This window comes from Mesoplodon densirostris, chromosome 4 (genome assembly GCF_025265405.1).
Source record: "Mesoplodon densirostris isolate mMesDen1 chromosome 4, mMesDen1 primary haplotype, whole genome shotgun sequence".
In the NCBI taxonomy this organism is placed as follows: Eukaryota; Metazoa; Chordata; class Mammalia; order Artiodactyla; family Ziphiidae; genus Mesoplodon; species Mesoplodon densirostris.
In genome coordinates, this window is record NC_082664.1 from 4,207,491 (window position 1) to 4,221,714 (window position 14,224).

Here is a 14,224-nt window from a genome sequence, read left to right on the forward strand (position 1 = left end):
GCCCCGGGCCCGCTGCCCACTGTGGCCTCTTTACCTCCATGTCGGGCAGGGCCCGGAGGGCGCTGAAGAGCGTCATGGTCTTGCCAGACCCAGGAGGGCCACACAAGACCAGCGGCTTGTGCTCGGCCAGCCAGGTGTACAAGAGGGCCTCGTGGCGGACGGTGTCCAGTGTTGGCACAACGACATCAGGGGCGGCCACCTTGTGCGTCTCCACTTCAATCTGAGGCACCTTGGCCTGCCACGGCGACCATTCTCCGCTGATGGACACCTGCACACACGGGCGGGCGCCGGTCACCCTGGGGACCCATGTACCTGCTCGCCTAAAAGACTTGCTCACTTTCATGCAAGTCAGAACCTCCAAGTCAACCTGCCTCCCTTGTGCCACAGAAAACTCAAAGGACAAAACCCTCCTACGAAAGAGAAGACGGCGTCCAGTCGAGGCGCGCACTCACCTCGTAGTCGATGATGGGGATGTTGGGAGCAGCGGGCAGTGGCACCGTCGTGATCCTTCTGATGTATTCGCCCAGCTCTGCTCTCATTTTCAGCCGACTGTCTCCAGACAAGGACCAAAGGATGGCGTAAACCAGATACCGCTATTGGAATAGGAAGTGGGTCCCGTTTTGAATGCAATTTCAGCAATAAAGGAAAGACATTTACAACGATGCTACCCTGAAGCAGTGGTGCCCAGAGATGCTGCCGGCACCTCCCCCAGCACCTGGCCACAACCGGACCCCTCCTGACCTGGATGTAGCGCTCCAGCTGCTCGATCTGCATGGGGAAGTCAGGGTGGTTGGCGTTGTATTGGGCCACGTTGCGGCAGGCCTGGTGCAGCATGGAGAAGAGCGAGCCCAGGCAGCGCAGGCGAGTCAGGTCCATGATGTGCTCCAGCTTGAAGGCGTGCTCCAGGGCCTTGGTGACCAGGCCGTTGGACGTGAAGTACGGCTGCATGATCGTTGCTGCGTCCCTCTGGATCTATAGGAGGGAGTGAATGATGCTTACCTACCATCTCAAAAAGTCGGGGGGGGCTTCCCTGGTGGCGCAGTGGTTGAGAGTCCGCCTGCCGATGCAGGGGACGCGGGTTCGTGCCCCGATCCCGGAGGATCCCACATGCCACGGAGCGGCTGGGCCCGCGAGCCATGGCCGCCCGCGAGCCATGGCCGCGGAGCCTGTGTGTCCGGAGCCTGTGCTCCGCAACGGGAGAGGCCACAGCAGTGAGAGGCCCGCGTACAGCAAAAAAAAAAAAAAAAAAAAAAAAAAAAGTGGGGGGGTTTTCATCTCCTCTAACCTAGGCCCAGGAGAGGGTCACGCGACTGTGAAAAATAGTTTTATGGTTGAAAAAATGAGGAATGAAGCGTCAACGACCAACCCTTATTCCTTCATCTTGGTGGTTCTCAAAAAAAAAAATCACGCTTCCTAGGAACACTGGTCTTCACCATCGAAATGCAAAAGGTCCCCCTTTCATCAATTTGCAGAGAAAACTGAAAGAATTCTTTTAATTTTCCGTGCACGGCTACGCTTTTGCAGCTGCGACTGCACTGATTATGCAAACCTCCAGCGCGTGGCCGGCTTCAGCAGAGGAGCAGTGACCATCGTGAAAAGCGCCCCGCCTTCCAGATGCTCGGGGCGGGATGCCCGGCCCCGCTCTGCGCGGTGGCCCAGCACCCTCGGACGCCAGCTGGCGGCACTGGGCGGAGCGGCTCGCGTACCTGCAGCATCGGGGAGGCGGCCTCCTCGCTCTCGTCCTCCTTGCCCTTGCGCCGGCGTTGGGCCTCGTCCTCCCCCTCGTCCAGGGGGATGCTACGCAGCCTGGCCAGGAAGTTGTTGAAGATCATGTCTGTACTGAGCACGTCCTCACTGAACCAGACCATGCCGCAGCGCGACACCGTGGCCAGCGTGGCGTACTTCAGGTCCTGCACTTCGAACATTATGCGCACCTTGAGAGAAGAGAACACTGAGCACAGTTTATGGCATGGGTTTGGTAGAGACCCGGATGCTAAGATTGTTTTACCCATGTGCCCACTGAAAGAGCAATTTAAATCCAATCTTGCTGCACTTGGTTTACAAGTAAAAATGTCTATGGTTTGCCTCATCACAACATCCACCAACCTCTCTCCCTGAGAATCTGGACAGGAAAAAACCTGCGTGTGGTGGGGAGGAGAGGACAGGAGCTCTGGTGGGACGGAGCCAACAGCTCCCTGGGTGGCAGGGTCAGCAGTGAGGGGCTGTGGCCAGGTTCCTGGCCTTGAACCCGCCGGCAGGCTGGCCAGCAGGGTCTCCTTTCGCATGTGGGGTTGGCAGCCTCGCCAGGTCCCACTGCTAGTCGCCAGTGGGGCTGAGATTCAGACTGGACCGTCTGATCCCAGAGCCTTAAGCTCACTGCTAACACGCCTCACAAGGAGATCAATCTTGCTGACAAGTTAGAATCTACTGGGTAGCGAGCTGTAAGCAAAGAACCCGACAAGTCAAATCAAGACACGAGTCTGCGTACGTGCACATTCCCAGACCCGAGGCTTGGTTTCTGAAGTGGCGATAACCACCGATGCTGACCCTTCGTCATGGGAGAGGCTCCTGCTCACCAGCGGCTCAGGAGTGCCGCCGGACTCCTCCCTCCGCCCCCGCCCACCTCCAGCCCGTCAGCCGACCCCACTGGCACAAGCTTGAACTCACGCCCACAGCTCAGCTACTTCTCAGCACCTCCACGGCTGTGCCTGGGGCGCCGAGGCCTCCCAGCTCACCTAGCGGGCAAGCTCCAGTCCTCAGTGACCCCGGGCCTGACCTCACCTCGCCCGTTTCCCCTTGGGTCCCGCCCCAACTTCTCTCCGCATCAGCCAGCTGCCCCGCTCGCCTCGCACACTCCGGGCACAGCCAGACGCTCCTCCCCCGCCACCCGCCCCTCCACCTGGAACGCCCGGAAGCCACAGGCGCTGCCCCCTCGTGCCCTCGGCTTCCCCGGGGAGCCTCGGCGCCGCCCCTTCTGCCAGCGTAGGCTCCACCCCTCGGCGCCGGCGGCTGATCTCCTCCAGTTTACTTCCTCCGTAGCCCCATCACCACTTATCCTGTCTGTCTCCCACCTCAGACTGGGAGCCCCGGGAGGGCAGGGGTTTTGTCTGTGTTGTTTACAGCTGCATTTTCAGCATCTAGAACAAGGCCCGGCACACGACGGAACTCCAGAAAAGTGGGGTCAAAGTCTGAACGCACACCCAGGCCAGGCCTGCCCACGCTCTATCGGGTGGTGTGGTCAGGACCTGGATCAAGGGCTCGTTTCCAAGGTTGACCCTGAAAGCGTCCACGTCTAAATCCCTCGTTCCGCCATTTCCCAGAAATCCTAACTACAACCCCACCTCACGGAGCTGTAGGAAAGGCTACCTGGGAATTACGGAGTATGCGTAATATTCAGCACGTAGTGGACAGGTACGAATGAACGCTTCGAAAACGCTTCTCACTAGCCACAGGAATGGAAAGAACCTGGCGCAGAGAGGCCCCGACGCCGACTGCAACCGCAGAGGCTGGAGCCGCTCCCCTGGCTGCGCGCCAGGCACTCAGGGCAGGATACTTAGCCTCGTACGTTGGGCGGAAGGCTGAGGCGCTCTCCGTTGGGCAGGGTCAGCAGCTTGTTGTCGTCCAGCACGGAGTTCAAGTTCTCCACCCACTCGGGGTCCACGTCGCCGTCAAAGACGATCCACTGGCGCTTCTGCAGCTCACCCCTCACGTTGTCTATGATCCTGGTGTGGGAGGATTTTACAGCAGCGGGTGACTGAGGCTGAAAATGCTCAGCCTGTAACCGTTTCTAAAGTGACTTTAATTTGTCCAGAGCGTGGTAAGCAGAAGAACGGACGCTGTCACCACGAGGACACAGCGCCTAGGTTCCAGTTCTCGGAGTGCAGACGCCCGCCCAGTGCACTTACTTCCTCAGGACGTGTGTGAACAGCCCATCCGTCCACTCCCTGGTGTTGGGGTCCAGGGTTCCGTACAGGTGGTCTTTGCTGATGGCTTTAGGGTCGATGATGTGGGCCACGCCCTCCACGCCCTCGAGCCTCTCCAGGGCCTTCAGGAGAACGCGCCAGGCCATGCTCTTCCCGCTGCCCGAGGGCCCCACCATCATCAGGCCGTGGTTGATCTGGGTGATCTGATAGAGCTGGAGAACCTGAGGGCCAGACCGACCAGCACCGTGAGCACTCCAGAGAAAGAACGTGGCAGGTTCCTCCCCACTTCTCCCACCACCGAGCAAGAAACGTGTGCCGTGACTCTCTCAAGGCAAGCACTGGGACTCTCTAACCAGAGAGACCTTCAACCGGCCACAAGCACAGCCAATACAGAGCGTTTTTACTGAACTGTGGAGCCGTTTGACTGAGTCAGGAGACGCTCACCGAGCTGCCTCAGAAGAGGCCCCTGAGATGTCCTGCCGGGAGGACAGAGACCAGATGAACGAGCCGCCTGCCTAACCCAGGACCGCAGCTGAGGGTCAGCACGCACAGCTTGTGCACGTGACACGCTTTTCCTTAAGTGAATCTCACAGAGGACAGAAAGGAAAGAAGTCGATACAGAATGTAAACTCTATCGATTAGCACATTTACGTGGTTAATCGTGGTACCGGAAAGTCTTGTAAGCAGATCTTTTACTGCCACAGACGGTTTTCATCACGATCCCCTTCTAGCCAGCATTTTCAGAGAACAAACTGTACCATGTAATTGAACATTTCAGGTAAGTTTCCCTATCACTACTCTCAAGTTAAGAAAAAATCCTAACAGGACTTGGGGCAAATCTCCACAAACCAGACGACGCGCCTGGTGGACAAAGCCCGGTAAGACGTGGCTTCTCCCCCAAGTCCACGGCCGTCGTTACCACTCGCGGCCGCCTGCGGGGTCTGTGAGGCGCCAGCCAACACCACGATCCCAGCTACCTTTTCAACCCACATCCCGCCGACTTCTTCTCCGTCTCCGTATGTCAGGTACATCTCCTGGCACACTTTCTTGAGCTCCTCCCTCAGCGCTGTCATCTCGCCCCGGTGATACTGGACCCCGGGGAACACGTCCGACAAGAGGCTGAAAAGGAGCGGGATGTCTTCTGCCACCAGCTTTGGCACCATCGTCTCACAGACGCTCTGGATCAGGATCTGCGTGGGGAGAAGGGGATGAGCTCTGTAGGGGGGGGGGGGGGGCGGCTCCACGTCTACGGCCCTGTCCCTGGAGGACCCACGGCACAGCTGTCCCGTGAACAAGCAGTGAGGCCCAGCGCCCCGCCCCCACCCCCAGGCTTCCCGGTCAAATGTGGGTCCCCTCCGTTCACCCCGGGGCACGTGAGCCACAGTGAGAGCCCTCAAGGCACGACTTCACGGTGGCAAAGGGAAAGACAAGCAGAGTCTGGGCCTGAGCGGTTAGGGGGCCCCGCCCACCTCTTGCTCAGGGAGATTCTCCGCGATTTCTCCTTCGTCCACCGCCTCGCCGCGCTCCGCCTTCTCCCTCTTGATCTTCTGGATCCGCTCCCGCTTCACGTTTCCGGCGCTCACCAGCACGCTCTTCAAGGCTCGGAGACCAAAGTCGTAGTGGCTTTGAGAAGAGAGCTGCTCATCGCATAGTCTAAAAGAGAAAGGGTTTTCTTAAAAAACAGTACATTCTGAGCACCAAGAGCATCGAACATCAAGAAATAAGAGACGGATACGTGGAAGGTAGTGTCGTAACTACACAGGTAAACTTTAAATGGCACACTTGACACATGCTAGAAACACGATTCGGAATAACTCTAAGGGACTCACTTGAAGAACGGGACGATCTTGTTGGCAAGGACCTCGGCGGTGCGGAAGCCCTGTGAGTACAGCATGACCTGGGCGATGAGCTGCCGGTCGGGCTTGGTCATGGCCAAGCTCCGGAACAGCTTCTTCAAGTTGTCTGGAAGGTTCGACCGGCCCGCGTAGCCGGGGTTCATGGTGATGAAGATGGCCATATCTGGGCTCACCTTGACTTGTTTGTTCAGCAGCTCACAAGTAATGGGGGCAGAGGCTGAAAATCGGAGGGTGGTGTTAAGACTCGTGATAGTCAAAAAACCACTCCAAAATTTCTGTAAAACTGCAGAGCAAGCACCCATCTCCCTGCTGGCCCAGGACTCCAGGGGAGCTGGAAGCTCTCACCAGACACGACGCCCACTGGCCCAGGCAGGCCCATCTTCACCCACTTCACCCACACAAAAGCCGTCTGAATGTGTAATGGATCAAGTCACCAGAGGCAGGAAGCCCACTATTTGTGCATTACTGAGCATCACAAGGTCAATGCAAGAATAGAAACGCAGCCCAACAATAGTTGCAGAAATAAAAACCAATCCATGCTGTGACAAAACTGACCGGCTGAGGTCACAAGAATGACCCTCTCCTAGGGTCATCAAAGGAAAACACAAAATAAACAGCCCCCCGCCTCCCATCCCTGGACTACTTAGGGATCAGACTTCCTCCATAGGAGAACATGGAACATGGAGTACACAGGTACTGATTTCTTTGACACTCCTTTTGTTTTACTTACGAGGTCTGGTAAGATGAGTTACCGTTATTATGGAAAAAAAGGGAACCGTAACAGGTAAACTCCCCAGCGTGGATGTATTTATTAACGTCCTCCAGCTCACGAGCCCAGGCTGTGGGCGCAACAAGCCCCTGGGCCCTCCGAGCAGGCACTCCCACCGTGACGAGGGCTCGTTCCCAACACTCTGGCCAGGAGGCCTGGCTCTGTGGGATGCAGGGAGGAGGAGGGGGATGCGGGGGGCCCAGAGTGGCTCAAAGCTGTGCTGTGCGCAGACGCCGGGGGAGGGAGCACGGGGACTCTGATACAGGGGAAGGACTGACGACTCCACGGGGCTGCTCTGGGGCAAGGGTGCAGCGTTACCCTGGGCCCTACCACCTGTCTTCACTCAGGACGCACTGCCCCGCCTGCAGCAGCCGTCCTGGAGCTACGGTAAAGTCTCGCTTCTAATCAAAGAGGCAGCCCCCTCTGCGCCCTCCAGGCAACGGTAAGGAGAAGCCGGTCTCACTCTTATCGTAGCTGGGGCTGGAGTGCTCGCGCAGCGCCTCCTGGATGCACTGCACCTGCTGGGACACGGCCGACAGCATCCGCTCCTCCAGGCGGTTGAACTCGTCAAAGCAGCCCCACGCGCCCACCTGGCAAAGCCCCACAAAGATCCGTCCCATCGCCTGAAACGAGAAGAAGGGAAGGGAGCTGAAACCACGGCCGCGGTGCTGGCTGTACGGGGCTCCGATTCTGGCTTGGATGACTGGTCCCACCCTGGGCAAATCACATCTTCAAACCCCTGTATGCTCATCTTTGAAATGGGAACAATATCGCCTTCCTCCCAGGGTGGGGGGGTGGAAGGGGCTGTGAAGGTGGCATCAGCTTCACACGTGAGGCAAGGAGCCCAGCCCCACAGGTCAAGTGCCTCAAAAACAGTGGTACAGATGTAACGTATCATTTTTCCTCCTGTGCCAATAAAATCCCAATGACAAAGTTAACACATTGCTTAAAAAACCTTTCCCATGATATTTGTTTATTCCCAGGTATAGACACCAGAAAGATATGTTACACTGAGGAGTTTGAACAATTTGAAGACGTGAAGCTCAAGTTGGTGTCAAGCACATGCTGGGAACCTCAAAAAGCTCAAGTAACCCTGTCCCCAAAGGACCATGCTGTGCTGTAAGGCTAACACAGCTCTGAGAGGTGCCGCCTGCTATTCCCCACCCAGCCCTCTCAGGCCCTTAATTCTAGGTGGTTCCCACAGAGCTTCTCACCTGGAAGTCAAAGGTTTCATCACAGTTGAAAACTAAAACAAAGCGTCCAAGCTGATGGCCGAGGGCTTTGACAGACTCGGTCTTCCCAGTCCCAGCGGGCCCTATTATTTGAAGAAAAGGAATTGAGAACTCAAATAAGAACACACCTTTAGTTTTAAGAACTGTAAAACGCAATTCATTTTAAAAAACCAAAGTACAATCATCCCTCGGTCTCCATGCAGACTGGTCCAGGACCCCTGTGTCTACCCAAATCCATGGACCCTCGAGTCCAATAGTTGGCCCTCCGTATCCACAGGTTCTGCATCCATGGATTCAACCAACCTCGGATGGAAACTTTAATCCATGGTTGGTTCAATCTGAGGATGTGAAACCGGTGAACGTGAAGGGCCGACTGCCTATCTATTAAAAAAAACCCTGTGTCTAAGTGGACTCACACAGTTCAAATCAGGGTTGTTCAAGGGTCAACCATAAATGTGATAACCGCCAACGATTTGAAGTTTTAGAAGGTATCAGCCACGCAGTTAAGAAATACATTTAGATCATCTGCTTAATCTTGGAAGAGTACGTTTCCTATCTGACTCCACCTGTCTAGGTGTGGGGAGGGACTCACCGAAGGGGGACCCGCCCAACCTGGCCTCCAAGGCCTGTGTCATCGTCAAGTAGCAGCGGTCGGTGAGGGGGGTCTGGACCAGCTTGTCCTGGACACCCAGGTACTCAAAGCCATAGTTAAACTTGGCGTTTGCCATTTGAATCGACAACTGCTGCAACACATCAGTTTGCTTAGGGTCAAAGTAAAATCGCATTTGGCTGAGCCACTCAAAAGATTTGGCGTTGTCGATCTTGCTCTTGATCAAGGACCTGGTGACATCTCTCTGGTGAACCAACTCTGTAATCTGAAGAAAGAGTCACTTTAAAGAGTTTATCAGAAAGTACATTTCACGAACTAAAGTATGAAAACTAAAGTACATAAGCGTATCCTCGGGGTGCGGGGGTTATTGAGTAGACTTTGAAATTGAGATTCTAGGTCCAGTTACAGTGTAAACATTCACTTTTAAAAACAATAAAACTGTTATTCACACAATGGAATTACACAGAATCAAGAGCTGCAGCAAAAACCAAGAAACAACAAACAAAAACTCTGCTAGTTGCAACTAGCATGAAACGTGATGGGAGAAGAGCTGTCTCTACCCTAACAGTCCATCTGCTGCACACGGGGGCGCAAAGCCCAGCAGCAGCAAGCAACTCGGGCTCAGAGACACGCCAGGCTGGTCCGCCACGGGACATGTTCTTTGGGAAGGAGAGGACGAGAGTGTGAAAGACCCAGAGGGACGAGTGTCACCCCTTTGTGTCAGGAGGTCATGTGCGTTAGCTCCTGTCCGCCAAGACTGCCTTTCAACAGTACCAGAGAGCCAAGTACACACCCCAGCGTTTGTCAACAGGCCATCCACTTGTTTTTCTCCCTGACACCAATTAGGATCTTTTTCAAGCATGAGTTCTTTCAACTGTCCGAGGCGCAGGCCCAGGAACCTGACTGGGAGGAAGGGGACTAACCAAGTGCTCCAGCTTGCGTCTCCGGAGCGGCGGCTGCTCCATGAGGACCGAGTCGGCCAGCACGTTGAGGGTGACCTCCACGTTGCTGAGCACGGGGTGCAGGGGGGCTGTGTCGCCGCTCCCGCCAATGCTGCTCAGCGCCGTCTCCACGTTCTCAGACCAGGCAATCTGGGCTGACAGGACCACGAGCTGGGCCTGCGAGACATGGCACACGAGACCCAAAAGGATGGTTTTAAAGATCAGCCAGTGCCCTCACCTTCAGACTGTCCCCCTTCTACTGGACAGTACCTGGTATTTGTCAATCCAGGTGATGTAGGTATTTGGGTCAATTGAAGTTGCTTTACCAAAAATCTCCACTTCCGTAACAGACTCAGCAAGGAGTTTGGCCAGCGTGACTCTCATCTCCTTCTCCACTAGGGTGAGCCACTCATTGATTTTGGGATGTTCAGTAATTGACACGGGAGTTTTAAACATAACCTGAAACAAAGAAGCTCTAAGAATTACAGTGCGCAAAGATGGGAGTGAACCTTTCTAAGTTACAATCAATCAATGTAACTACCTCCTCTCCTTCACGGGATGAAATGCCCAGGACGACAGAGTTATCTTCATTTAGGATGATGCTCGAAACACCAGCAAACATTTTCTTGAAATGTTTCTGTAACTTAGCGACATTCTTGCTGTTTCCAATGATTTCAAGCAAATCTTCATCACCCACAAAATAAAACCTAAAATTAAAATAGCATTTAAGTTGCTAAAACATTAGATATACACAAATAAGGGGAATCAAGGCAAAACTTCAAATTGTATAGGAAAGTGGATATGGATTGTGATGGACCGTCTCCAGCCCGCATTCAGATCACATCCGAATTTCTTCCAGCCCTCAGCAAAAGGTATACACTCACCTAACAAGATCCTGAAGAGAAATTCAATGTATTTCATATAATTCACATCACCTTATGAATTTTTTAAAAACCTGCTCTATTTATACGAAGTCAACTATTCAGAAAGAAAAGAATGCCACTTAGAAAATAAAATACAACTTCCCTGCTGGTCCAGTGGTTAAAGACTCCGTGCTTCCACCATAGGGGGCATGGGTTTGGTCCCTGGTCAGGGAAGTTCCACACGCCACACAGTGTGGCCAAAAAAAAAAGAATCACAGCTATATTTTTAAGAGATGCTAGCTGCCTGGGACGGTGAATAATAGTTTAAATGAAGCTTAGTAAATGAACCCACGGTAGAAAATTAAGGATTATTCGTTATAATTAGGAATCAACGGATGAAGGAGAAACGGTAGTCACTAAATCGGTCATCGGTAACCAAACCCTTGACGTCAGAGTGACCAACACACAGGCCAGGAGGGAGGGAGGGGCGGGAAGGAGGCGCTGGAGCTGACCTTCCCTTCAGCCCCTATAAAAACCACCCTCTCTCTCACCTGGGGAAAGATGAGCGCTCTCTTTCAAGGTACTCTCCCAGGGCTTTCTGGATCTTTCCTAGCAGGTCTGCTAATCTCTCCAGAGACCTCTGTACCCCCTGGATGTTCAGAACATCCATGACCAGGGGAGACTTGGATACTTTTTTCATGAGAGCCAAGAATTCCGTGCTGATACTGCAAAGCAAATTAAAAGCGAGGTTAACATCAGCCTTCGTGCAAAGGGTGGCTACTGGCCAAGGCTACCCTTCAGCCCTCCATCCCGGCTCAAGGCTGTACCTCTGGAACCGCTGGGTTTCCACTGGCAGCAGGTGTTTGATGTCTGCGCTGCCCGTGAAGATGCCCTCCAGGTAGACCCAGCGCCTCTGCACGTCGATCCACACGTCGAAGAGAGCCATGATCCGGTTCAGTTTGTCTTCCCAGCTCAGGGCGTCCTCTTCAAACACCTAATAGCGGGTGGATGGAAGGCAGAGCTCAACTGCTCGACTCTCTGCTCTCAGATACACCAGAACTTACCCCGATGTGCAGATAAAGATCCTGTCAAGTTACGTGACTCACATCTTCTACCAGGCACCTGGTAACCGTGAGTCTGGCCATTTTTATTTTTTAATTATTTTTTAAAAATCTATTTATTTTGGCCACACAGCATGCTGGATCTTAGTTCCCCTACAGGGATCGAACCCGTGCCCCTCGCAGTGGAAGCGCATGAGTCTTAATCGCTGGACCGCCAGGGAAAAGGCCCTGACTGTAAGTCCGAAGGTAAAACAGTGGATGTGCGGTGGGGAACACCTCCCCACGGCGGTACCTTATAATATGGAGAGAGCTTCATGGCGGACACACTGTTGATGTGCTCTTTGACCTTGTTGAAGAGGTCGTCCCAGCCTCGGATCAGGCGACACTTGTTCTGATAGTTAACCAAGTCTAATTCGTAAGTATTCCACACTTCTCTTATCTGAATTGAAACCAAAAGAGGCACGTCATCAATACGTGGGCGTTTGCCAGCCACACAACTGACCGAGTGTAATGGAGACAAAAGGGACCACATGTGAGGCTCAAATCTACGTCAGTCTATGTCACAGCCTGAAACGAGATATAGAATGCCCGTCAGCCTATTACTCACCTGCTTCAAGAACTCCTCCAAAGCCATCTCCCCCTGTGCCACAAGCAGCACGTCCTTGACAACCGCTTCATTTTTCTGCAAGTCGACGTCCCAGATCTGGCCGAGGGTCAGCTCAGAAACAACCCAGTTTACATGAAGCCGTTTCATCAGCTGTTTCCAGTGGCGATCTTTAAGCGCTTCGGATTTCAGTTCAATCACCAGCATGTTTATCTGTGGAGAGAGGGAGCCATGTTACCCATGCAGCGTGTTTCTAGGAGACATCTGTGACCGCAGCTCTGAGTCACCGACCTTGAGGTAACCTTTCAGAAGCCTCTGGACAAACTCATAGGATGCGTACTGCCGTAATCGTGCGGGGAAGTTTTTCAGCTGGTTCAAGAGGCCATCTAAATTTTGCCGAAGCTGTCAAGAGAAACACAAGATGGTATTTAGTTTGCCAACATTCCTTTAAACGATGAAATATTTTTTAAATGGTTTTAGAAGAAATTTTACATTAACTTGGATGAATAATGTAAGCGACCATTAAGTGACATTTTGTGAACTCTAACAGTTCCTTGCTTGCCAAGTCAAGTCTACACTTTCATACGTGAAGGTACACGTAGCAGCTACTGTTAACTCCATGTACCTTCCGAGGCTGCACGGAAACCCACGGCTGCTCCTTCATCTGATCGATCTGCTCCCAGACCTTAGAGAGCTCTGACCAAACGCCTTTGAGGTCCTGTAGCTCCTCTAGGGCCACCTGCGATGAAGCAGAGTAAAGCAGCTGAGCTTGGAAGCAGAGCCACCCCGGGGCTCTTGAGACACTGTGGGCCAGAGGCAGCGTGCGCACGCGGCCCCAGCTGCCCGCCGGAGCGGTTCGTACCTGGACGCGCTCCTCGCTGCCCCCGAGCAGGCCCGTGTCTGTCAGCTCCAGCGCCTCCTTGGCCTTCGCGCACTTCTCCCGGTCGTCCTTCAGCCTGCCAAACTTCCCTTCGTAGATGGTGAGAGCCTGAAGCGCCTCCTCCGGGCGGAGGTTGCCCTGAAGCAGTCAAGGCCAGAGGATCAGAGCCGGGGCTCAGGACAGGCGAGCTCTGGCTCTGAAATGGTGGAGGGGGCCTGCTGGGCTTCTAGAATTTGTGATTCCTTCAACACGTCTACGTAGGTAAACATTCAAAAGCTGTACACTGATGGTGCACGTCCATTACTGGGTGAACTTTTACCTCCAGACTTGACACAGGAAAGGTGGAGCACCTCTCGACTCCGCCATCCCCTCACTAAGTGCCGTGGGAGACGGAAGAGAAGAGTCCGGACAGACCTGGGCCTGGAGCAGGACACTCCTGACCGAGGGGACAGGGTGCTTGGGGCTGCCCGCCACGCCCTCCCCGAGGTGCAGAGTCATCGTATCAGTTACCGAGAGAAGAATGAAAAGGAAAGCACCGTTCTCACCGGAGGAGACTCTACTGCAGCCGTAATTAACACTGTTAACCTTTGAGAATGACTACACAACATATCAAAGCTTTCACTGTAACACGTAACTAGCAAGGTGAGGCAACAGAAGATACTCAAATTCAGGTGATCACACTCTTGTCTAGTGATCAGTACTCACTCCCCTGCACAGCCTGGAAGCACTGGCGTTAGCAAAAGCACAAGCCTGCTTAACGCCGGGGCCCCTCAGCCAAGATGAAACACAAGGCAGGACCTTGGGCCCAGCAGCACAGACAGGGCTGCGGGCAGGACAGAGGCCAACCCAGTAGACGTGGGGCGGCCAAATCAGCCCCTAGGACTGGTGTGGAGAACCTACATCCTCACTACAAAACCAGACTGACGTTCAGAGCATTTCAAAACCCTTCCCCTTCTACGCGTACGTGTATGTCTAAGTTTGAATTCCACCCAGTGAGCCAGGCAGGCCGTGACCTACGTGCCTGAGCCCCACACTGGCTGTCCCCCTGCCCGGACGCCCCCTTGGCCACGGCACGCTTGCCAGCCCCTCCCTCAGCCTCCACGGGTCAACCCCCTGCGGAGCAGGAAAGCACCGACACCCCTTTCCCGCGGCATGTGTCACCATCTGACTTAAAACACGTGTTCTTCTCGTTCACTCTTTACCCTCCGTGCCCCAGTGGAGTGTAACTCCGTGCAGGTGGGGCTCCTTTCTGGTCACCGCTGTATCTCTGCTGCCCAGAATAGAGTCGGTGCTCAATAAAGACTTGAATGAACCCAGAGGCCAGGGTGTGGCAGGTCCTGGTACAGAAAGCCTAAACGACTGCGACAATGACGTCAGAGTTCAGGGTTGCCCCCCACTGCACAGACCTAGCAGTGGCGGCAGCGGGATGCTTGGCCCGTGTCCACTAGAAAGGAAATTCTAACTTCTGACTATGCCTAAGTAAGA

The 14,224-nt window shown here is 54.0% G+C and overlaps 1 protein-coding gene across 1 annotated transcript in view; it reads right to left on the reverse strand.

Moving 5' to 3' along the window:
• DYNC1H1 (dynein cytoplasmic 1 heavy chain 1) overlaps positions 1-14,224 on the reverse strand; it is a 66,511-nt gene that overhangs the window by 25,947 nt on the left and 26,340 nt on the right. Inside the window, exons 17-38 of the mRNA XM_060095625.1 lie at positions 12,722-12,877; positions 12,485-12,598; positions 12,151-12,261; positions 11,863-12,072; positions 11,548-11,694; positions 11,022-11,188; positions 10,746-10,919; positions 9,873-10,038; positions 9,602-9,790; positions 9,314-9,508; positions 8,373-8,655; positions 7,763-7,863; positions 7,012-7,171; positions 5,753-5,996; positions 5,393-5,576; positions 4,901-5,113; positions 3,906-4,144; positions 3,566-3,722; positions 1,707-1,934; positions 742-972; positions 453-593; positions 35-268 (exon numbers count right to left, since the gene is read on the reverse strand). Coding sequence (XP_059951608.1) covers positions 35-268; positions 453-593; positions 742-972; positions 1,707-1,934; positions 3,566-3,722; positions 3,906-4,144; positions 4,901-5,113; positions 5,393-5,576; positions 5,753-5,996; positions 7,012-7,171; positions 7,763-7,863; positions 8,373-8,655; positions 9,314-9,508; positions 9,602-9,790; positions 9,873-10,038; positions 10,746-10,919; positions 11,022-11,188; positions 11,548-11,694; positions 11,863-12,072; positions 12,151-12,261; positions 12,485-12,598; positions 12,722-12,877 — 4,044 coding nt within the window. The remainder of the gene's footprint in view (positions 1-34; positions 269-452; positions 594-741; positions 973-1,706; positions 1,935-3,565; positions 3,723-3,905; positions 4,145-4,900; positions 5,114-5,392; positions 5,577-5,752; positions 5,997-7,011; positions 7,172-7,762; positions 7,864-8,372; positions 8,656-9,313; positions 9,509-9,601; positions 9,791-9,872; positions 10,039-10,745; positions 10,920-11,021; positions 11,189-11,547; positions 11,695-11,862; positions 12,073-12,150; positions 12,262-12,484; positions 12,599-12,721; positions 12,878-14,224) is intronic.